Source organism: Lepidochelys kempii, chromosome 1, assembly GCF_965140285.1.
Source record: "Lepidochelys kempii isolate rLepKem1 chromosome 1, rLepKem1.hap1, whole genome shotgun sequence".
NCBI lineage: Eukaryota > Metazoa > Chordata > Testudines > Cheloniidae > Lepidochelys > Lepidochelys kempii.
In genome coordinates, this window is record NC_136380.1 from 60,396,110 (window position 1) to 60,419,732 (window position 23,623).

A 23,623-nucleotide genomic window follows, 5' to 3' on the forward strand; every position below is an offset into this window, starting at 1 on the left:
ACACTTGCCTAAGGAAAAACTAGCTTACCTTAAACAAGCTTTGCACTATCAAATTCCCTTAGCAGAGTTAGCTTTACATTAAATTTTGAGAAAAGAAGAAAAATATTATGTTGTCATGTCCATTACCAGTACATCCCACATCCTTTAAATATAAAGGAGTCTGAGTACGGAACCTGAATTTTTAAACAACTATTTTTATTTATAAAAAATGAAACATTAAGGCCATGTCTACACTTGCACTTTTGTTGGCAAAACTTACGTTGCTCAGGTGTGTGAAAAACCCACACCCCTGATCTATATAAGTTACACTGATAGAAGTACTGGTGCAGACAATGCTATATTGGCAAGAGACGCTCTTCAACCGACATAGCTACCACCGCTCATTGGGGGTGGCTTAATTATGTTGATGGGAGAGCTCTCTCCCGTCAGCATAGAGCAGCTACATGGAAGATTTTGCAGCTGCATCTGTACAGCTGTGCCACTGTAAGGTCTCTAGTGTAGACATAGCCTAATTGTAGGGAAACTCTTATTATGATTGAGTCGTTTCTCTTTGTATAATGAAAATATAGTCTAAACCCATCCGATGTTCATGTCACATTTCTGAAAATGTCATTAATCTATCCTTAGTAATACAGGTTTTTTTTGTTCTGAGTATGTGTAAACTGTTTGAATTAGAAAGATGCTCATTTAACCTTTCATTGTTAGTACTCCATTGTGCTTGGTAGTAAATGAGAAGGTTAGAAACTGCACAACAGTCAAGTGTTACCAGTACATAAAGATTTGTCTGTATTTAAAGACTGCAAAACAAAATGAAAGCATGATTAATTTAGTAATTGTTATCACCTTTTCTCAATTGCTTCCAGGTAGTTTAAAATAAATGAAGATTTTCCCATCATGTCTTTCCATACAGGATCAGTAACTAGCTACTGTAGAACACAGGCCTTCAAACAGTTAAGTGCTCAAGAGGTAAAGCAAGATGTTGTTGGTTCCTTTTTTATTAACTGGAAATCATCTTATCGCTTTTCATTGAATAGATGCTATATCCTTAAACTGCTTTTGGTTTCATGATGAACTTGGACTTTAAGCCCAACACAGATGGAAAACCAAATTATTATTTATTTTATGAAAATTGGTTTTACTAAAATTTTACTAAAATTGGTTGTAACTAGTTTGTTTTGATTACAACTGTGCATTGTGTACCTCTGTTAGGTTTGGACATTGACTTCAGATAACTCATTTATGACTTTACAGTAAAATTGTATCTAACTAAAATATTTGTTTGATAATTAAACATATCTAAGAGAGTTTCCCTTTTCAAGCTTTTTCCAAAACCTGAAATATTATCTCATTTAAGTGGGAGTTGTTTTGAAAGTAATTAAAATCTCTTATCTATATTCTGAGACTAGTAACTGCTTCTGATAAGATCTAACAGGCATCATCTTAGAGTAAAATTATACTCAGTGTAAATGACAGGTTTCAGAGTAGCAGCCGTGTTAGTCTGTATTCACAAAAATAAAAGGAGTACTAGTGGCACCTTAGAGACTAACCAATTTATTTGAGCATAAGCTTTCATGAGCTACAGCTCACTTCATCGGATGCATTCAGTGGAAAATACAGTGAGGAGATTTATATACACACAGAACATGAAAAAATGGGTGTTATCATACACACTTATCATACACACTGTAAGGAGAATGATCACTTAAGATGAGCTATTACCAGCAGGAGAGCCGGGTGTGGGGGGGGAAGAAAACCTTTTGTAGTGATAATCAAGGTGGGCCATTTCCAGCAGTTAACAGGAACATCTGAGGAACGGGGTAGGGGTGGGGGTGTGTGTGTGGGAGAAATAAACATGGGGAAATAGTTAACTTAGGCTTGAAGAGAGACTGGGAGTGGATGTGTCATTACACAAAGTAAAACTATTTCAAATAAATTGGTTAGTCTCTAAGGTGTCACAAGTACTCCTTTTCTATTTCCCCATGTTTATCTCCTCCCCCCCCCCCCGTTCCTCAGACGTTCCTGTTAACTGCTGGAAATGGCCGACCTTGATTATCACTACAAAAAGTTTTCTTCCCCCTCCGCCTTCCCCCCCCCAGTAATAACTCATCTTAAGTGATCACTCTCCTTACAGTGTGTATGATACCCATTTTTTCATGTTCTGTGTGTATATAAATCTCCTCACTGTATTTTCCACTGAATGCATCCGATGAAGTGAGCTGTGGCTCACGAAAGCTTATGCTCAAATAAATTGGTTAGTCTCTAAGGTGCCACTAGTACTCCTTTTCATTCAGTGTAAATGTTATAGTTGTAGAATACTTGCAGTAAGGTGTGGTGTTGACTTGTGTGATGATTAGGGCATTACTATCCTAAAAGGCAACGCTTCTTTATTGCATAACTGATTAATAATGAGTATTCAAAAATAACTTTTAATCAAACTAACTGATTGCTAAATATTTATGTTCCTATAAGAAATGTTGGGCTTGATAATGCTGGTTTATAGTATGTATGTATGTATTAAATATGACATGTTTGGAAATGTCAGTTTTTAAAAATTCTTCTTGTGAAAAAGGGTCTAAAGCAAATCAGATGTTTAACAGAATATTTTCCTAACCTTTTAGGTTATTGAATTCTGAATATGTCAAGCATAACATAATATGTCATTGTCCCCAGTAACTATTCTCCAGATAAAATGGAAATACTTCAGTTTTGATTTGGATACCTGTTCCTTCCCAGATTCCAAAGGAGCTTTGCTTTGATCTTTAAACTAACCAGACTGTTGTCTGCTGTCAGGCTCTGGTGCAGCTTATTTAGTTTAAAAACAGTATGTATCTTAGCAGCTTCTCCCTTCCAACTATTAGTTTACAAGAATTACAGTTCCTCTTTCTTTTCTTAATATTTTCAGTGTTATGCCAGATGTTTTTAAACATCTTAATTCAACACAAACTGAGGACCTATTCGTGTAAACGGCACATGCTTAACTTTACCATGAGTAGTTACATTGAAATAAATAATATTCACTGTAGTAGAATTAGAATGTGCATAAGTGTCAGCAGGATTGAGGCCTAAGAACCTAAGAAAACAGGATTTCTTTCTCTTCCCCTTAGATATTTTGCTCCCCCCCCACCAACACATTTTAATAACTTTGTTTTCTCAAAAATAACTAAAAATAAAATAGTTGTATTGGCCATTACATTTGTGAAGCATGTCAGTTTTTGTTGCCAGTCCTGAACTGTTATGTTGTTGTGACCTAAACAATGGAAATGCAACAATATTACAGTGGGTGAGAGATTAGAGCATTTTTGTAACACAGGTTTGACTAAACTCTGTCTTTCTCTGCAGTGCTTAATAAAACATTGTGCATTGTTCTCCTGAGAGACCTCCATAATCCGATTGTCTTTATTTATTTGTTTTGGTTTTTTGTCTTAGTTGACCAAGCAAAGCAATAAGGTAACTGTCTCCGAGTCAGTGTATTCATCGAATGCTACAGTGTTTGCCCCAGCAAGGATTAGCTGTCTTACTCAGACACCTCAAATTTCAGATCTCTCAGGTATGATTTTTATAATCGATTTTTCTAACTTATATTCTTAACTGTTGATTGCATGGCATGATAGTCAGCCTATTAACAGAAATGGTAGATATTTGTATAGTCCTTTAATTACCGAGAGCTAACTGACTGAAAATGAAAATTTATTTGTTGGCTGTTGAGATGAGTCAGTACAAAAGTGCCTCCTTCACTCTGCCTCACTTCCTTGCCTTGAGAAGAATCTGCCATCCATTCTGGTCAGAACAGCAATCTGAGTGCTCAAAAGGTAAAATGAATGCTTCTTCCCATGAATAATCTGAATGGTATTTGAAAATAAAGACTTTGCCCTTACTCATGCAAGTAGTAATAATTTTGTTGACTTCAACAGGCTACTAGCGTGAATACAATTTGCAAGATGAAGCCATTAGTAGGAATACACTAGTTGTAATTTCAAAACTTGAGCTTAAAATAACACTTCTGATGTTGGCAACATAGGAGCCCAGAGTAAAGATGAAAGTTTATAATGGTGGATTAGCCCGTCTATGACCAAAAAGAAGGATTTTAGCCAGTGCTGACCCAGAATAAAACCCAAACATTGTAAACACTCAATTTTGAGGCAACAATCACATTACTTCTACTTGGACAGTCCCTTCCATTGTTCACTTAAGCTTTGCTTTAAATGATGTGGATAGAAAGCTGGAGAAATCAGTAGAGAACATTGAAAGTCTCACAAGAATCTCTTTGTCATTATTGCTGTAGTGCCTAGGAGCCCTACTTATGGGGAGGACTCCATTGTACCAGACGCTATACAAACACAGAATGAAAAGACGCTGCCTGCCCAAAGAGTTTACAATCTAAGTATAAGACAAGAAACATCAGATGGATACAGGCAGATGGGAGTAGAAGGAAACCATGAGACAATGTTGGTCAGTGTGATAGGCAGTAGTACCAATGGCCTAACTGATTTTTTGTAGGCATCCTGGCTAAGAGTTTTAAGACGGTAGGTCTGCACATGTTTATGGGGAGCGCCTCCCAAGCATGAGTGGCAGCAAAGAAACAAAAGAGGGAGAAAGCACAAAAGTTCTTGTTTTAAACTTTAACAAGTGGATTATAGAAGCTGACATCATGGGCCGATTGGATGCAGGAATCAATATGGTTGGAAAATAACTGGTTGGAAAACAGTTCCCAGAGAATAGTTATCAGTGGTTCACAGTCATGCTGGAAGGGCATCACAAGTGGGGTCCCACAGGGATCGGTTCTGGTCTGGTTCTGTTCAATATCTTCATCAAAGATTTAGATAATGGCATAGAGAGTATACTTATAAAGTTTGTGGATGATACCAAGCTGGGAGGGGTTGCAAACGCTTTGGAGGATTGGATTAAAATTCAAAATGATCTGGAGAAATGGTCTGAAGTAAATAGGATGAAATTCAATAGGGACAAATGCAAAGTACTCCACTTAGGAAGGAACAATCATTTGCACACATACAAAATGGGAAATGACTGCCTTGGAAGGAGTACTGCGTGAAGGAATCTGGGGCTCATAGTGGACCACAAGCTAAATATGAGTCAACAGTGTAACATTGTTGCAAAAAAAGCGAACATCATTCTGGGATGTATTAGCAGGAGTATTATAAGCAAGACATGAGAAGTAATTCTTCTGTTCTACTCCGTGCTGATTAGGGCTCAACTGGAGTATTGTGTCCAGTTCTGGGTGCCACATTTCAGAAAAGATATGGACAAATTGGAGAGAGTCCAGAGAAGAGCAACAAAAATGATTAAAGGTCTAGAAAACATGACGTATGTATGAGGGAAGATTGAAAAAATTGCATTTGATTAGTCTGGAAAAGAGAAGACTGAGAGGGAACATAACGGTTTTCAAGTACATAAAAGGTCATTACAAGGAGGAGGAAGAAAAATTGTTCTTAACCACTGAGGATAGGATAAGAAGCAATGGGCTTAAATTGCAGCAAGGGCCATTTAGGTTGGACATTAGGAAAAACTTCTTAACTGTCAGGGTGGTTAAGCACTGGAATAAATTGCCTAGGGAGGTTGTGGAATCTCCATAATTGGAGATTTTTAAGAGCAGGTTGGACAAACACCTGTCGGGGTGGTCTGGATAATGCTTTGTCCTGCCGTGAGTTCAGGGGACTGGACTAGATGACCTCTTGAGGTCCCTTCCAGTTCTATGATTCTATGTCAATAGTAAATGAGAGATGATAGGTAGGAGGAAGTGTAGACCATGAAGGGCCTTGAAAGTGAAGACCTGCTGCCCCCCTTCCCCCACAGGGCACACAGAGATGTGCCAGCAGCAGGGCTAAGGCGGCTCCCTGCCCACTCTGCCTCCTTCCCACCGTGCCGCTTTGCTCCCAGAAGCAGCTGGCATGTTCCAGCATCCCTGGGGGTAAGTGTGTGTGTGTGTGGGGGGTGTCTCTGCATGCTGCCCCCGCCCCAAACGCCGACTCCACAGCTCCCATTGGCTGGGAACTGCAGCCAATGGGAGCTGCGGGGGAGGTGCCTGCAGGCAGCAGTGCATGGAGACCCCTTGCCCCTCCCCCCCCCCCAACCTAGGAGCCTCTGCCAGAGGGATGTGTGCACCAGTCGCTTTTGGGAGCCGCACCGTCCAAGGTAAGCATTGCCCCCTACTCCCCTCCTGTACCCCTGCCCCAGCCCAGAGCCCTCACTCCTCCTCCTGTACCCCAACCCCCTGCCCCAGCCCAGAGCCCAGACCCAAACTTCCTGCCAGAGCCCTCACCCCTCTTTCCGCATTCCTGCTCCAGCCGAGTGCCCACACCCAGCACCCAAACTTCCTCCCAGTGCCTGCCCCCCCACCACCTCCTGCACCCCAACCCCCTGCCCCAATCAAGGTTCCTCACTTTATTTTCATTTACTTCACATTACTTATAATATAAGAGGAGGATGAAGAAAGAAAGAATGAAAAATGGAGTGGGGTGGGAGAGGAGATAAGACAGCATGTTATTTTTCTTGGCTGGGTCCTGAAAATGAAGCTGCACACAGAGCCCCACTAATTCTAAATCCGATACTACTTCTGACAGGCCAAGGAGAATGAGGATGGAGTGCTAGTTCTGAGATTTGGCTAAGAAGAGGCCACTAGAGACTTTGAGAGAGGTTTCAGTGGAGTGCAAGGAGCAAAAACCAGACTTGAAAAGGTCTTGGGATGGAATTGCGGGAGAGGAGCTCCAGACAGCAATTGTACAGACAGCAGGTTCAATGAGTTTAGAGATGAACCGGGGAAGGGAGATGGGGCAGTAGTTGGAGAGAAAAATCGGTTGAAGGGTGGGAGAGACTAAAGCATGTTTGTATTGTGAGCGGAAAGAACCAGTGAGAGTGAGAGGTTAAGGAGAAGAGTAAGGAAGGAGATGAGTGAGGGCAAGGGCTACCAGAAGATGGGATAGGGTGAGGTCACTCATGGAAGTGGAGAGAGTGGGGGAGGTGAGCAGGCAAAAACCTACATCTGTTACAGAGGAGAAGATGGAGAGAGCTGTAGGAGGGAAAGGGTAAGGCCATGCCATATGTAGTTAATTTTCTCATGCAAGAAATTGGTGAGATTCTATATGGGGCAAGAAGTAGAGGGAGGAGGAGAAGGTTTGAGGAGTGAGTCAAAGATGGCAAAAAAGCACTAGGATTGTGAGTGTGGGATTCAATTAAATTGGATAAGTAGAACTGTTTACTTAGGATGATGGCAGAACTGAAGGAGGAGAGAACGAATTTATAGTGGAGGAAGTCAGTCTGGTCATTGGGATTTTCACCTGAGATGCTCCACAGTACAAAAGCCAGATTAGAGGAAGAGGCTGTTGGGGGATGAGCCAGGGCTGGCGGTTGGCAGGCAGAACTTGTGATTGGAAAGACTGGCAAAAGAGTCAGAGGTAGAGGAGAGGCTGTATTTTGAATATTTTGTCTTATATGGAGGATGATGTGCATATGGGGAGAGAGACATGCAAGTGCAACCTATTAAAGTTATCAAACTATGCCCCCCCCGGAAAACAAATACAAGTATAGTAGAACCTCAGCGTTATGAACATCTCAGGAATGGAGGCTGTTTGTAACTCAGAAATGTTTGCAACTCTGAACAAAATGCTATTGTGGTTCTTTCAAAAGTTTACAAGTGAATGTTGAATTAATACAGCGTTGAAACTTTACTAGGCAGAAGAAAAATGCTGCTTTCCCTTTATGTAACACAGTACTGTACTGTATTTGCTTTTGTGTGTATGTTTCTGCTGCTGCCAGATTGTGTACTTCCGGTTCCAAATGAGGTGGGTGGTTAACTGGTCAGTTCATAACTCTGGTGTTTGTAACTCTGCGGTTCTACTGTATTGCCCTTTTTTGAAAGTCTTTTAGCTTTCAGTCCCTGTCTCTTTGAGTCTATGCTGCTTAAGGAACAAATCACTAGCAACGTGATTTCCGCAAGCAGTGGGATCAGTTCATTAATGTTTAGCAGTTTTTCAGATGCACCTTAGATTTCTCTTCTGAGAAGTGCTTTTACAATATTGAGGCTGCTAGGCTGAGCAAAGTGGCTAGGAGTTCTCTTAGGGTCCCTAAATTAGTAAACTCTCTTATCTAACAAACAATTCCAGCACATACTGGCTCCCAGTTGAGTGGGCCTTAGTGAGATTTGTTGCCAGTTGTTTTTAGTTGAGATTCATTTCCTGACAATGTCCAAGGAGACAACTCTTGGACAAAGGTCTCCCAGACTTGCCACTCTGTTCCGCTTGTGGTACTTGGCATTCCCTCTGGTCCTAATAAATCGCCCTTTGCTCTGGATATGAATCTTGCTGTTTGCACCTATTCTCAGACTTTCACAATCAACTTATCTGCCTTCAATGAGACACATGCCCATTTCTTTGTCATGTGAGGTCTGATAACTTATCTCGTAACATCCACCACATGACAAGGCCCTTCATTTAATGACTGATGGTAAGTTTTTGCTAAATTTCTTGATGAAGAAATGTGTCTGGTTCTACAATTCCATAATTTGTAGTAATTGATTGCAGTGCATACTAGTACATCATACTCATGATGTCAGACCTGCTTTTAAAAATCTTAACCAAATTCTTCTCTGTTCTGTTGACCTCCAACTTTGCAGTAATTCACTTAAAATTGTGAAATTGTAGCATATAGAGCTTTTGATTCCTTCCAAGGAACTCTGTGTGTTAGTTATTTGTTAAGGGTCCAGACAAAATGCTGCTGCCATTCTGAATAATGGTTTCATGGTAATTCTGGCCTTGTCTTGTCTGGGATTGAAAGGAACACATTCTAAAATTTGGTGTAGGCTGAGCAGTGTAGTCTTTAACCTGTGCTAAGCTAGCTGAGCCAGTATTGGGCCCATACTTTCGGTTGTTGTTTCCTCTGGATCCAGCAGAAGTATGAATGAGTGGGAAGGCTGGCTGCAGTGAAAGCATCATATGCCTTTGCTTTCTGTCCCCACCAGCTGGGATCTTGTCTGGATCCAGCAGGAGTATCAGTGAGTGGGGAAGTGTTTCAAGAAAGGTAATTTTTTCTATGAAAGAAAGCACATCAGAAATGTGAAGGTTCTTGTAAAAGTACTCTGTAGGTATCCATTGCTGCTTTTTTTTTTCTTTCTTTTCTTTTTTTTTTAAGTGGAGTGGATTCTGTCATATTTTATTCTTCAAAAATAATTCCTTATAAAGATCTCAACTTGGTGCTTGTTTCCATCTATTTGCAGACTCAATAAGTGCCTTTGTAAAAATGACATTTGCAACTGTAAAGAATATAAATGAAAGTTTAAATTCTAAATATTACACCTTTCATTACCCTCTTTGTTTAGCGGGAATCTTTCTTGCCGGTTGTCTACACTTATAGTGTTGCAGTGGTTGTAGAGGGAGAACTTCTCCCATCAGCATAGGTACTCCATCCCCCCAGTAGACAGTAGCTATGTTGACATAGTACTGTCTGTACAGGGGGTTAAGTTAGTATAACTGCATTGTTAAGGGATGTGAATATTCCATACCCCTGAGCAACACAGTTATATTGACATAAGTCTGTAGTGTAGACCAGCCTAAGTCCTGCCAGTGAGTTTCAATGGCTTGGTGAAGACTCTAGCACTTCATGTTCTTTTTTGACACAATGTATACTGTATGACTCCTCTGCCTTTTGTAGTAATCTGTATTCTTCTGCCTTGCGAAACTGTTAAGTTCCATTCTTGCCTTAATGCAGGAGATAGTGTAAGGACTGGAGCATTGTGTGTGTGGTTTTTGTTGTTTGTTTTTCCCCTGTTCAGGATTTCCTGAAGGCTCTTTCTTTTCAGCTCACATGTAGTTTCCAAAAATGACACATGGGAACATATTGGGACAACCAACCACAGTTTAAATGTATCATAAAGGGAAGGGTAAACACCTTTAAAATCCCTCCTGGCCAGAGGAAAAACCCTTTCACCTGTAAAGGGTTAAGAAGCTAGGATAACCTCGCTGCCACCATGTCAAGGTTCCTTCCCCACTCTGAACTCTAGGGTACAGATGTGGGGACCTGCATGAAAACCCCCTAAGCTTATTTTTACCAGCTTAGGTTAAAACTTCCCCAAGGTACAAACTATTTTCTTTTTTCCCTTGGACTTTATTGCTGTCACCACTAAGCGTCTAACAGATATATAACAGGGAAAGAGCCCGCTTGGAAATATCTTTCCCCCCTACACTCCCTTTCCTGGGGAAGGTTTGATTAAAAATCCTCACCAATTTGCATAGGTGAACACAGACCCAAACCCCTGAATCTTAAGAACAATGAAAAAGCAATCAGGTTCTTAAAAGAAGAATTTTAATAGAAGAAAAAGTAAAAGAATCACCTCTGTAAAATCAGGATGGTAAATACCTTACAGGGTAATCAGATTCAAAACATAGAGAATCCCTCTAGGCAAAACCTTAAGTTACAAAAAGACACAAAAACAGGAATCTATATTTCATTCAGCATAGCTTATTTTCTCAGCCAGTTAAACAAAACAGAATCTAACGCATATCTAGCTAGGTTTCAGAGTAACAGCCATGTTAGTCTGTATTCGCAAAAAGAAAAGGAGTACTTGTGGCACCTTAGAGACTAACCAATTTATTTGAGCATAAGCTTTCGTGAGCTACAGCTCACTTCTGTATTTTCCACAGTATGCATCCGATGAAGATGTTTTTATACACACAAACCATGAAAAAATGGGTGTTTATCACTAGAAAAGGTTTTCTCTCCCCCCACCCCACTTTCCTGCTGGTAATAGCTTATGTAAAGTGATCACTCTCCTTACAATGTGTATGATAATCAAGGTGGGCCATTTCCAGCACAAATCCAGGGTTTAACAAGAACGTCTGAGGAACCGGGGGGAAATAGGGGAAATAGGTTACCTTGCATAATAACTTAGCCACTCCCAGTCTCTATTCTAAGTTAATTGTATCCAATTTGCAAATGAATTCCAATTCAGCAGTCTCTCGCTGGAGTCTGATTTTGAAGTTTTTCTGTTGTAATATCACAATTTTCATGTCTGTAATCGCATGACCAGAGAGATTGAAGTGTTCTCCGACTGGTTTATGAATGTTATAATTCTTGACATCTGATTTGTGTCCATTTATTTTTTTACGTAGAGACTGTCCAGTTTGACCAATGTACATGGCAGAGGGGCATTGGTGGCACATGATGGCATATATCACATTGGTGGATGTGCAGGTGAACGAGCCTCTGATAGTGTGGCTGATGTTATTAGGCCCTGTGATGGTGTCCCCTGAATAGATATGTGGGCACAATTGGCAACGGGCTTTGTTGCAAGGATAGGTTCCTGGGTTAGTGGTTCTGTTGTGTGGTATGTGGCTGCTGGTGAGTATTCGCTTCAGGTTGGGGGTTGTCTGTAGGCAAGGACTGGCCTGTCTCCCAAGATTTGTGAGAGTGTTGGGTCATCCTTCAGATAGGTTGTAGATTCTTGATAATGCGTTGGAGGGGTTTTAGTTGGGGGCTGAAGGTGACAGCTAGTGGCGTTCTGTTATTTTCTTTGTTAGGCCTGTCCTGTAGTAGGTGACTTCTGGGAACTCCTATCTAATTCCTGTTCTGTTGCCGGCAAAAGCATCACACAGACAGAGAGAACCTTCGTCGTCCTCCCCCGCTCCCCCCCCGGCCACCCCAGCTTTGAAAGTATCTTGTCTCCTCATTGGTCATTTTGGTCACGTGCCAGCAAGGTTATCTTAGCTTCTTAACCCTTTACAGGTGAAAGGGTTTTTCCTCAGGCCAGGAGGGATTTTAAAGGTGTTTACCCTTCCCTTTATATTTATGACAAAATGTTTACTGATTATACATGCTTGGCTAGGAATGGCTTACTTTACTGTTGATGATTATCTATGATTGATCAACAATAGAAACATTTCCTGGTTGCAGGAGACAAGATCCCTAACCTTCCAGTGGAAGTGGTGTTGGGGGTTTTGTTTGGATTTTTTTTTTTCCATTGGAGGTGTTCTCTATTCATGCTGTAACTAGTAACCTTTTTTTGATGATTTCCTAACCTCTCAATCCCTTACTTTTCCTAAACAGATGAGTACTCAAGGCCAGCAGTGATTGGGCATGCAGGAAATTTTAGATCATTCCTGGACAGTACTGCAGCTATCAAAGAAATTCTTGCATCTGTTCTAAATACATCTGGTATTAAACCATCTTCACTACCAGAGAAAACTGTATTGCAGACAACTGAAGATCCAGACAGCGATATGGAACACTGGGAGGAGAGTACCGATGGTGATTCTAATGACAGTGACACAGACTATACACATCACAATATTGCTTCTACAAAAATGGATGTTAGATTTATGAGGCATAAGGCATCTTGGGATAATACTCAGTGTAGTTCTTCTAAATCTTCACTGATTTCCTCATCATGCCCACTTTATCCTGGCAGAAGCTCCATCACTTCGGCGTTAAATAGCTCATCCCGCTTGGAAATGTCTCCTCTGAAATGTGATTACTTTACTCAAGTGACATTAACTGGAGGCACTGTCACATCATTGACAAACTCTGCTATTATGTGTTCAGAAAAAGAACTTAAAAACTCTTCAAGTTCACCAGACCACCCTTTGCCTTTTAAAGGAATCTCTCCAGATTCAACAGCTAATGAGCTGTCAGCAGCATTTAGAAATTCTGAGACTTTGGAACCATTGCCACTCAGAGATGAGGGCAGCAATGCTTTCCACCCGCGTTCACAGTCAGCACCCTCTGATCAGCAAGGTAACTTTCATTTAATCACTTCCAAACCTTTTCCAGGTAAGACTTTTGTAGTACTAATGGATAGACCCAAATGAAACTAGTTTCACTGTGGTGATATAACTGACCACGCAAACACTGCCACTTGGGGCTGTCTACACTTGAAACGCTACGGTGTAGACACTACCTACTCTGATGGGAGGGGTTCTCCTGTTGCCATAGATAATCCACCTCCCCTCAGGTGGTAGCTATATCAACCAAAGAATTCTTCCATCAACCTAGCGCTGTCTACATCAAGAGTTAGGTTGGCTTAACTATACCACTCAGGTGTGGATTTTTCCCACCCTTGAGCGACGTAGCTGGGTCAACCTAACTTTATAGTGTAATCCAGGCCTTGGAATGGGACAGAGTAAAGATGGAGGAATAACAAATTAAGAATAGCTGTTCTCTGGGGACAAACTAATCAATGAGACTCTGAACACATGCTAGGGGGTGTCTCTGCTATTTTCTTTTTATAAGAATGCTAAAAGATTCTAATTTAGTACTGAATCTCTAATAGAACATAAGTCATTTAACTCTAATAATGCAGATAATGTAACTTAAGAGACTACTGCCCAACTTTATCTTATCTCAGAATTTCCCTTATGCTAAAAGCAAATAAAGTAAATCTTGGCATTTTTTGCTTTAGCTAATGGTTGAATGATGTGCTGGAGGGGATTCCTGGAAGACCCTTATTATGTTTGACACCAAATTGCACACAAGAAAGAGGGGTGATTTCCCCGACTCTGATGGGAATTCATCTTCTCTCTGGGTACTGCTGTATCATCCTATGCCACAGTTGACTTATACCTTCCGCAGAATATATATATTTTTTGCTTTTGGAATAGACCAGATTTCACCAAAAGGCAGGTATCCTCAAAGGGATCGTATCTTCAGACTTGCATCAAATGATGCAAATCTTAACACTGTGCTGTATTTGCAACATACTCATATTTTGTTCCTTAAAAAAACACCACCACCATATTCATTCCTGTGAAAGTGCATATAGTAAGTTTGCTTGTTCTGGGGCATCACCTCCTGGAATTGTTACGATAAAGAACTTATGTTTTATAGGAATTTATTTTCTCATCAGGTACTCCCCACTGTTCTTTGTGAGCACATAAACAGGATCAGGGAGAAGAGTTTTGCAGGAGCCCCTTGTTCTAAATACAGTGTGAGCAACATTGCTGATAAGTTTCAGTTTTTGTTTGTTTAGTCATATGAAGAGTACAGTCCCAGATTGTCATCAATGGAAAATAAAGTTCTCTATTATCAAGGTGCAGGACAAATAGTGACATTAGGGGAGATGGCATGGTCTAATCCAGCATTTTTTTAAAGTTCGGGTCATGACCCAGTATTGGGTTGCAGCATGTAAGGCACTGGGTTGCTCTGGTCAGCACCGCTGACCAAGATGTTAAAAGTCCTGTCAGCGGTGCTGTCCAGCTAAGGCAGGCTAGTGCCTACCTGTTCCGACACCGCACTGCGCCTTGGAATCGGCCAGCAGCAGATCTGACTTCTGGGCTGGGGGCCAAGGGGCTCTGCGCGCTGTCCCCACTCCGAGCACCGGCTCCACTGTGGGGGGTGGTGGTGGTGTGTGCGGGCGAGAGCCGTGCGGAGCTGCTTGTGCACCTCTGCCTAGGAGCCAGACCTGCTGCTGGCCTCTTCAGGTGGTCCACAGTGCCAGGACAGGCGAGAAGCCTGCCTCTGCACCCTGGCTGTGCCGCTGACTGGGAGCTGCCGGAGGTAAGTCAGCGCCCCAACCCTGCAATACCAATCCCCTGCCCCAGTCCTGAGCCCCCACAAACATGGAACCCCTTCCTACACCCCAAACCCCTCATCCCTGGCCCCACCTTAGAGCCTGCACCTGGAGCCCTGACCCCCTCCCATGCCCCAAACCCCTCATCCCCAGCTCTGTTGGGTCACAAGCATCAACAATTTTCTTCAACTGTGTCCCCAGATAAAAAGTTTTGAAAACCACTGGTCTAGTCTAGTGGTCATGGCACTGAACTAGGAGTCAGACCTGGATCTCTTTCTGTTTCGGCCACTGGTCTTCTGTGTGTGTTTGGCCAAGTTGCTTCATGCCCCTGTTTCCCCTCTCATCTTTTGTCTGTATTGTTCTTTAGATAGTGAGCTGCTCTTTGCAGCAAGGACGGTCTCTTCTCATGTGTTTGTACAGTGCCTAGCACAATGGGGCCCAATCTCAGTTAAGACATCTGTCTGCTACTCTTAATACAAATAACTAAAACAGTAACTGATTTGGCTTCTACTTAAAGGAGACCTGAAGGTGGAGGTATTGGGGGGGGTTGTGCTCTCTTCCCCTTCTTTATGATTAGAAAAAAGGCTTGAACGAAAGGCTTTTTTCTCTTCAAAATTTTTTCTGTTTTTACCTTAGAAATCTCAGGAATGTCAAATCTTTTGTACTCTGTCTTGCTAAAGGGCTCTGAGAACCCAAAAACATGGACTGGGCATTCCCTCAAGGCCTGCTCCAAAACCCATTGGAGCTAATGAAGACTCCAATTAACTTCAGTGGACTTTGGATCAGGTCTTCAGTTATTAAATGAAATGGTGTAGGTGCTGAATCGTCACCAAAAATGCTTTCAGTTCAATAGTTTGTCAGGCATTTTGGATTAAATAGATGTTGACATAAACAAAAGGTAACAATGTGAGTAAAAGTCATCCCCAGCCCTCAGTGAATTGGGTTTCCTTTTATTGATATCTGATACCCTAATTGTATTAGCTTCTCAGTCATCCAGGAACCATAAGGTTGAGACGGTGTGAATTTCTGGTGTAAGGGAGGGAAAAATCAGGCTGCCCGGGTATCATAAATAAATGCTCCCCCACCACCCAAAAAAACCCCTTAAACACATTTGTTTCTGTTTTTGTTACTCTAAAATCAACATTGCACAGTTGACAGACTCTGTGGCTCCACCCCTCAGTACTCTAGTTCACAGGGCCGGCTGTACGTACCAGCACGTGCTCGGGGCGGCACTTTTCAAGGGGTGGCGTTCCGGCCCTTGGGGTGGCAAAAGACCTCGAGCTGGCCCTGCTAGTCTCTCTCACCTGTAAATGGCTAATGTCATGTTAATTCAAAAAGTGTCTTGATCCTGCAGTGAGCTCCTAAATGGGCAGACCCCATTGCAGGATCAGGGACTTTTAACAATACCTAGTTATTTGAGACATATAGTTTCATAAACACTGAGCCGTTGATTAATGTGACCGTGATGATTGTGGTTTGCTCCAGTTAGGTGCTTTGTTCATTGAACCAAGCACAATGTATTTGGATCCTGTCCAGAATAGAGAAGGGAAGAAACAAACTACGCCCATGTTTGTAATCAAGTACAGCTAGTCATGCAGGTCTGGATAGTTTAATCCTGGCCAAGTCTCCAAACTGTTGCCAGGGATTGTTATGCATTAAAGTTGCTTGGAACCATCTGTCTTATTGCAAACGATGGAAGCTTGTGGCATGTCTCATGAGTCTGATGATGTTGGCTAGTGTAGTGGTCACCTGGAAAACAAATGCCAGAATGGGTTGAGGGGGGAGGGGTGGATAGAGATGAAGTAAACACTCTAAAAATGTCCTTGCCTGTGTTAATATTGCTGTAGATCCTGATTTCACCCCCATCATTTAGTCCTCAGAGGTGCTAGGGTCCTATCATTTGAGCCCTGCAAATCCATGGATATCCATATCTGTGGATGTAGATGTGTATATATGTGGACCATTTTTGCGGATTGTGGATTGGATGCGGATACAAATTTTGTATCCACACAGGGCTCTACCTATCATGCATAGTGGGATAGTCTTTGTCAAATTATGACTTCTGTTTTTGCATTCCATTCTTCCATACTTCCATTCTGTGTGCTGACTACAGTTTTGCATTCTGTGCTGGAAAAATGTTGTCAAGGCCAGTCTGTTGCACTGCATTCCAGACAGGTGTCCAGCCCAGGAAAGATGCTTGACACCTTGTTGAATTACTATGATTTAAAAGCCCTCAGATAGTCAACTTTGACTGTCTTCCAACTGCACCCAATCCCATGGAATAATGAACTTTCTACTCAGAAGTCTGATGGGAGGAAGGGGCTGGAATGTCTCAGTTTGGGCACCTGTGAAAAAAGCACAGACTGTATTTAAGAAGGGGTGTTTCTCAGTGGAGCAGGGCCATTCACTACCACTTGCAAGAATATCTGGGGGGGGGGGGGGAGAGGGAGGGAAGGAGGGACTCTTTACCTAGCCTGAATGCTGAGCGTACCTTTGATTCTCAGAAGGATGAGATAAGATTGGGGATGGGTGTGTGTGTGTGTCTGTGTCTCTGTCTCTCTCCCTCCTCCTCCCCCCCCCCAAGGACATTTGTTGTTTTGCAAAGATATATAATTTTCTATTGCTTGTTAAAGTAAAGTGACTGTGCTTAAAACATTCCTTTGCTGAACCTGTGTTCCTTGCCTTTCTGCCATGTTGTCCGCAAAGGGATTAAACTAAAAGCCAAGCATGACCAGAGAGTAGGTGGAATTCTGAGGGAGTGTCAGCAACTTGGGGGCTCAGGACGTCTGAGGTGCTGGTTCCAGAGTCTGGGGGAGGCAGTCCCACATCCAAAGGAAGGGCTTAGACATGGGCGGCGGGTGAATCGGGGGCTTGTCTGGCCCACCCCTTCTCCCCCCCTTCCCCTGCTGGAGCCCAGAGTCACCCTCTCACCAGCCCCAGGCCACCCGAGCACCCCACCCAGCCCCAGAGCGCCAGGCGGGCAGGCAGCCAAGCATGGGCCACAGTGGGCAGCAGTGTTTTCCCCAGGAATTGAAATTTGGGGGGGGGCGGGGGGGGTTGAATTTACCGGGGGGGGAGGACCGATGAGGGGGGAGACTGTGAGGGTGAAGGTAGGCTGTATGGCACCATAGTAAAAACTGAAAAATGTTTCATGACCATTTTATTAGATTTTAATTTGCGTGAGGATTTTAAAACATGATTTAAGTTGGCTACTCAAGTCTTCTATGAAGCACTACATCTACATCCTTCTTGGTTTCTTGTTATAATTTTGCACAACTCTGTTAATGAACTTCTTGAATGCAATGCGTTCAACTTTGGTGGCTTCTCGTGTGTCTGGTACTTCCATTCCTTCCGTTGATATGCCCATTAGTTCATTCACATGATCAGGCAGAAGGTGACTTCTTTCAGAACACAAAATGCTATTCAATCATGAAAAAGAACGCTCAACTATAGCTGTTGTGACTGGAAGTAGCAAGAGATGACTTCCTACTTCTTTCATCCCAGGAAACATAGCATAAAGATCAAGTCGAGCCACTAGTGATGATAAAAAAGAAGTTGAAGTCAAATGTTCATTCATTCGTTGAATGATATTCCACTCTGTTCAAATTCTGTATTCTGTCCTGAGCACATGGCAGCCCCATTGCTGGTAGTGCCTCACACCGCTCAACTGTCGGTGTTTTATAGGACAGGGATCCGTAAAAGCTACCTAGAGGTTGAGTAGAATCTAGAAGTCGCTGTTGTAGATTTTTAAGACTCATGTCTGTGTACTTTTTCAGTTTTCTTAACAAACACCTCTTGTCCTCTTCACTTAAGAATTCAATATAAATGCCTTCATTAGTCAACTTCTGGACTGAAGCCTTTGCTTCTTCCAGTACTTTTCCAATGAATAGTTCTCTGATACAAATGTAGCTTCTATTGCTGGACAAAGATCTACTACTATTGAAGCAGATGCCTGGATGGCATTGTTTAATGACCCAAGTGGTTTCAACAGTAGACTTACAAAAGAGAGAATAGCAATAGTCTTCTCTGAATGTAGTAGCAAAAGTAATCCACCAACCTCACTACTTAGATCCATCCCATCTTCGTAGATACTTTCCAAAGCCAGTAATAACGGCTGGAGTAATTTTAAGACAACAGCCAAGGATCGTTCATGAGAAAGCCAGAGGGTTTTCCCAGGTTGGACTAATTTGAACTTCAGTCCCACTGTATCTTCTATATTTTCCAAGATATTCAGTCTTTTTGGACTCTTGCCGAAAAAAGAATATAATGAAGACATTAAATGTGTAGCTTTTTAAATGTCTTTTGAAGAGTCTGCAGCTCGTACAAGTGCTAGTTGGAGTAGAGGGCCTCTACAGTGTGTATAGGAGAGATTAGGGTTACACTTTTCTCTAAGCAAAGCTTGTACTCCACTATGTCTTCCAGAGAAGTTTGCAGCTCCATCAAATGCACAAGCAGCCATCTGTTTGGGGTCCAATTGAGAAGCATTTAACTCTTCTAAGATGTGGGTTGTCACAGATGAAGCCAGTGTGTCTTCTATAACTTGAACATCTAGAAATGCATCTACTGGCTACCACAGTCATCAAGATAATGCACACAATGACTTAATACTTGATGCCCATTTGCATTGGTGCGTTCATCAGCCATGTATGTAATTTTTTTGAATGTGGTGAGAGAGTTCTTCACTTTTTCAACTGTTGAGTCTTTCAGTGTTGCATCATTCTAGCCAGTCAGTTGAGTTTCTTGCAGAAAGATAGTGAGCATTTGCTGGTCTTGTTCAGAACCAGTGTTCAACTTCAAGGTGAACAAGTGACAATGCACTTAACATTGGCCTCCAGTCTGTAGTGTATGGTATCTCTTGCTTAAATAGAAAGTATGATGCCACAGCCATGTTTGTTCGCATGAACTGTGTTGTGTCTCCAGCATTCTTAACAGCCTCATTAGCACTCACTGGTGTTGTCCTGGGTCAGTGGAGACTCAGAGTTCAGAGGTGCTTTCACATGAGTTCACCTCCCAGGTGGGGGCAAAGAAGGCACCTTGCTCGTTCCTCCAGCTGCTCACTATTCGCTCTGGTCACTGTTGTTCGTTGTGCCACCATTCACTCCATTGCTCCGTTGTCAATGGCCCTGCACTGTCACCTTCTGCTGCCACCTGCCACTGTGACCTCTGCCAGTTGGTCTCTTGAGGTTCCACACAGCTCTCAGTCATTTCAGTTGAGCTCTCAGTGGGGGAACCTCACTTCTAGTGCAGACTGGTCCATCTCTTCTACAGAAACACTGTCTCCACTGCAGGTTTAAGCACTTAGACCTGATTATCAGTGATTTCAACTGTAGTGGTCACTTAACAAAACAAGAGACTATCCATGGAGCCTAATCAGCTCAGTCTTTAAACAGTGGAGAGGGGCAGGTCAAATAGTACTTGTGACTCAGGCAGACCATCAAGCAAAACAACTGTCCCCAGCCTCTCTCGATGCCCTCAGTCAGCAGAGGCTAAGTACAGTTCTACTGCCCTTTACTCATACAATAAGAACAACAACATTTCATTACTCACCTAAATGAATGCACTGACATTGTCATAAAAAAACAGCTGTATAAGGAAGCTAGTCTATGTTCATACTTTTGAAAAGTATTATACTTTTTCAGATACATGTATTTTATCATACACTTTGTATGCTTTTAAAGTATGTATTAATGTTTCAATTTCAATTCAGATTTCCAAACAATCACTACATTGGCAACACTGCATGTAACTGGTTCACAAAACGGGGGGGGGGGGGGGGGGTGTTGGGGAAATGCAAGGTGGATGTAGGGAAGTCCCTGGGCGGCATGGACCCGAGTCCCCAAACGCCAGGTGGGTGGGCAGCACGAGCACTGGCTCCAGCTGCCCAGAGTCCCTGGCTTCAGGCCGGCCCCCACTAGCCCCAGCCTCAGCCCAGGGCAAGGGTGCCAGAGTCCTCCCAAAAGTGGGGGGAGCCAGGTGCCCCCGCCCCTCTGCCCGAGGTGGAGGCAAAAGCAGCCCCGTGCCTGTGTCCCAGGTCCCCAGCCTCAGGCTCCCAACAACTGCCCACACAACTCTCCCTGACCCAACTCCGGTTGGGGCCCTTGGAGCCAAAGCCTGGCCATGATAAGAGCCAGGCAGGCAGCTGTGGCACACCCTACACCTGCCTGCAGTGTGGGTGGTTTGAGCAGCCCCTGGCCTGTGTCCCTGCCTCCCAGGTCCCCTGCCCAGGGCAGGTGGTGCCTTGGGGGCAAGAGGAGGGGAAGGGGGCTTCGAAGCACATGGGATTCAGTGGTTAGGTTCCTTCACAACCAATGGGTGTCAGTCAGAATGTGGACTGGGCCACGTTTGAAAAAAGATCATTCAAGGATTAGGGACTTTATTTTGTTAAACCTGAGAGATTTTTTTTTTTTTTGTGGGGGCAGACACCTCATTCAGCTCTGGCAAAGAAAATAGATTCCTAGATTCCAAAGCCAAAAGGAACCACTGTGATCATCTAGTCTGACCTCCTGTGTGACACAGGCCAGAGAACTTCTCCAAAATAATTCCTAGAGCATATCTTTTTTTTTTTTTAAAGCCAGTCTTGATTTTAAAATTTGCCATTTGCTTTGATTCTTTATACTATGCTTAGAGCTTTAAACTTACTGTGCCATCTCAGAGATCATGCAATTTCCAGAATCCTCAACTTCAGGCCTCTGCTCCTCTCTTCAGCCAGTTAAACCACTGGCTAGTGGCTTAGGGCAGAGAGTGGTATGAGATATCTTCTTCCCTCACTGGAGCTGTGACACTGAAATTGCACTGAGGCAGGAGAAGGGACAGTAGAAGGGAACAGGAAGCCAAACGACCAGACATGAACTGCTTAATTTTAGAGTGGGAATTATACTAGAGTGTTTTCTCTTTGGCATTCTATTAATTGTCACTTAGATTCTTACCTGAAAACAAGCATTGTCCCCCTCTCAAATCCACCCCCACCATTTAAATGTTGGTGTGATTCCTGCTGCCTTGTCTCCCGCTGCTAAGGAAAAAACCTAGAAAATGAAAGCCTGTTATACCAATAAAATAAAAACCAGCAGGATCTTATTAAAGGGAATGAGGCAAAATGCCACATTTATTGTGAATACAGAAAGAATCATAGTAAGCAGTTAGTTATAGCTATAACATTCCATTCAATTTCATATTTATTCACACATTCATTCATATATACACACACACACATTCTGCAAGGTTGTTATCATAGTTACTAGCCTTAGAGTTGCACATGCCAAGCCACTGGCCAGGTGGCCTGGACACGAGGAGGGAGCGGGGCCTTGTCAGGTGTTCATCTGATGCTCCTGGAAGTTGGTTTGCACAATCAGACCCCAAAGTTCTCACTTTCTAGAGTCCATTTTTATAGGAATTTCTTCCTATGCCAGTCTATGGGAATTGCTTCATCATGCTGTTGCTGAATCAATCAGCAGATGTCACATTCCTGACAGCTCCGTGCTGCCAGATGTTATCTTGTTCTTTAGTTCTCCCATTCTTGAGGCTGTTGGGTGAATTCCAGCCTACCCTCCGTGGGTCCTCTGGTTGTTTCCACTTGATGCCTTCTTCGGCTGATGGACACTGGATTCTTAGGCTGGTACCTCCCTGATCATTCAGTTATTAACCACACCAAGCATCCATCCACATACATCCTCTATCTCTATTTTAATCACAATTGTTAATACAATAAAAGGGCGGGGAGTCTCTGGGTGCTGTTTCTGTTGTTAGAGTATTGCTTTGAGTCTCTCTCTCTGTGTGAGTAGTTGTTGTTACAGAGTATTGCTTTGAGAACAGACTCTGTTTTAGGATGTACTAACACAATTAGCAACTTGTAAGTTTCACACAGAGAGGGAGAGAAACAGTAAAACCAAGAGACCAAAAACCAAGAGACCTCTTAATTAGTAATACCCTGGAATTTAAATTATGGGGAATCAAACTCATTTGTGGTTTTTAATACAGAACTTCTTTAATATGATCCAACAAGCCTTGATGTTTAAATCCAGACAAACTGTTTTTTAATGGAATTTACTTTTTAACTATGAAACTGTTTCTACTTATCCTATGAAACTTCCTCTAAGGACCTCTCCAATAATCTCTGTTTAAAAAGGGCCACACTAAGGTCCCCCCTACCCCCATGACTTCAGTACAGTTTAATTTGAAATTCAAATCTCTACCTTTGCTAGGTAACTGTTTAAATGAATTGCTTTTCCTGGTCTTTGAGGTGATGGGTGTGTGGCAAGCAAAATGGCTGTCACTTCCCTTTAGCTTTAATTTTTTGCCTAGGTTACTCAGAATATCCAGTTTCCTAATGTGACTGTCTGAAATGTCCTTTCCCAGACCCCAACAGGGTTAGAGCAGCGATGCACAGTGCCTAGCAAACAAACTGACAATTTTGTCCAAGGGGGTGAGGTAATTTCTTTTATTGGACCACCTTCTTTCTCTCTCTCTCTTTCACTAACAGAAGTGGGTCCAATAAAAGATATTATCTCACCCACCTTCTCTCTCGGATATCCTGGGACCCACATGGCTGCCACACTGCTTACAGTTTTGTCTGTCACACGTTGCTGTCAGGCCCCACTAACCTTCGTCCTACAGACTGTGTGCGCACCACAGTTCTCTCCTTCCACACCTCCACCTGACTAGGCAGGTGGACGCTTATCCTTCTTGGTAGCTACAAAGTACAGCTAGCTCACTCATACTGAAATAGTGCATACAGTGATCTGTTGCAGATGTAAGTTGAGGCTCCAAAGATGATACAATCTGAAAAGGAACTAAAATTTTTAGATTGTTTTAAGTTTAATCAAATGTTTTGGTGAACCTTGGTTGAGTTAAAACTTGAATGAGAAGGCAGACTTCTAAAAAGGAAAGTACGCACTCTTAGTGTGATCCCGTGTTTGGTCTTTTTGTCTTCCCCCACCTTATCCTAACTAAGCTCCTTCAGGAGGGAAATGGGGAACCCTTTTGAAGTAAGATGGGGAGGACAGGATTACTTTATCTTCAGTGTATGTATGCAGTGTTGTTGTAGCTGTGTGGGTCCCAGACAGACAAGGCTGGGTGAGGTAATATCTTTATTGGACCAACTTGTGATTGATGAGAGAG

General features: G+C 42.6%; 1 protein-coding gene across 4 annotated transcripts in view; it reads left to right on the forward strand.

Moving 5' to 3' along the window:
* Window positions 1-23,623, forward strand: part of RUBCNL (rubicon like autophagy enhancer) — a 52,130-nt gene that overhangs the window by 7,976 nt on the left and 20,531 nt on the right. For all 4 annotated transcript variants that reach the window (XM_073344470.2, XM_073344460.2, XM_078852990.1 and 1 more), the window contains exons 2-4: window positions 864-966; window positions 3,427-3,547; window positions 12,052-12,738. In XM_073344470.2, coding sequence (XP_073200571.1) covers window positions 895-966; window positions 3,427-3,547; window positions 12,052-12,738 — 880 coding nt within the window. In that variant the 5' untranslated portion in view covers window positions 864-894. The remainder of the gene's footprint in view (window positions 1-863; window positions 967-3,426; window positions 3,548-12,051; window positions 12,739-23,623) is intronic.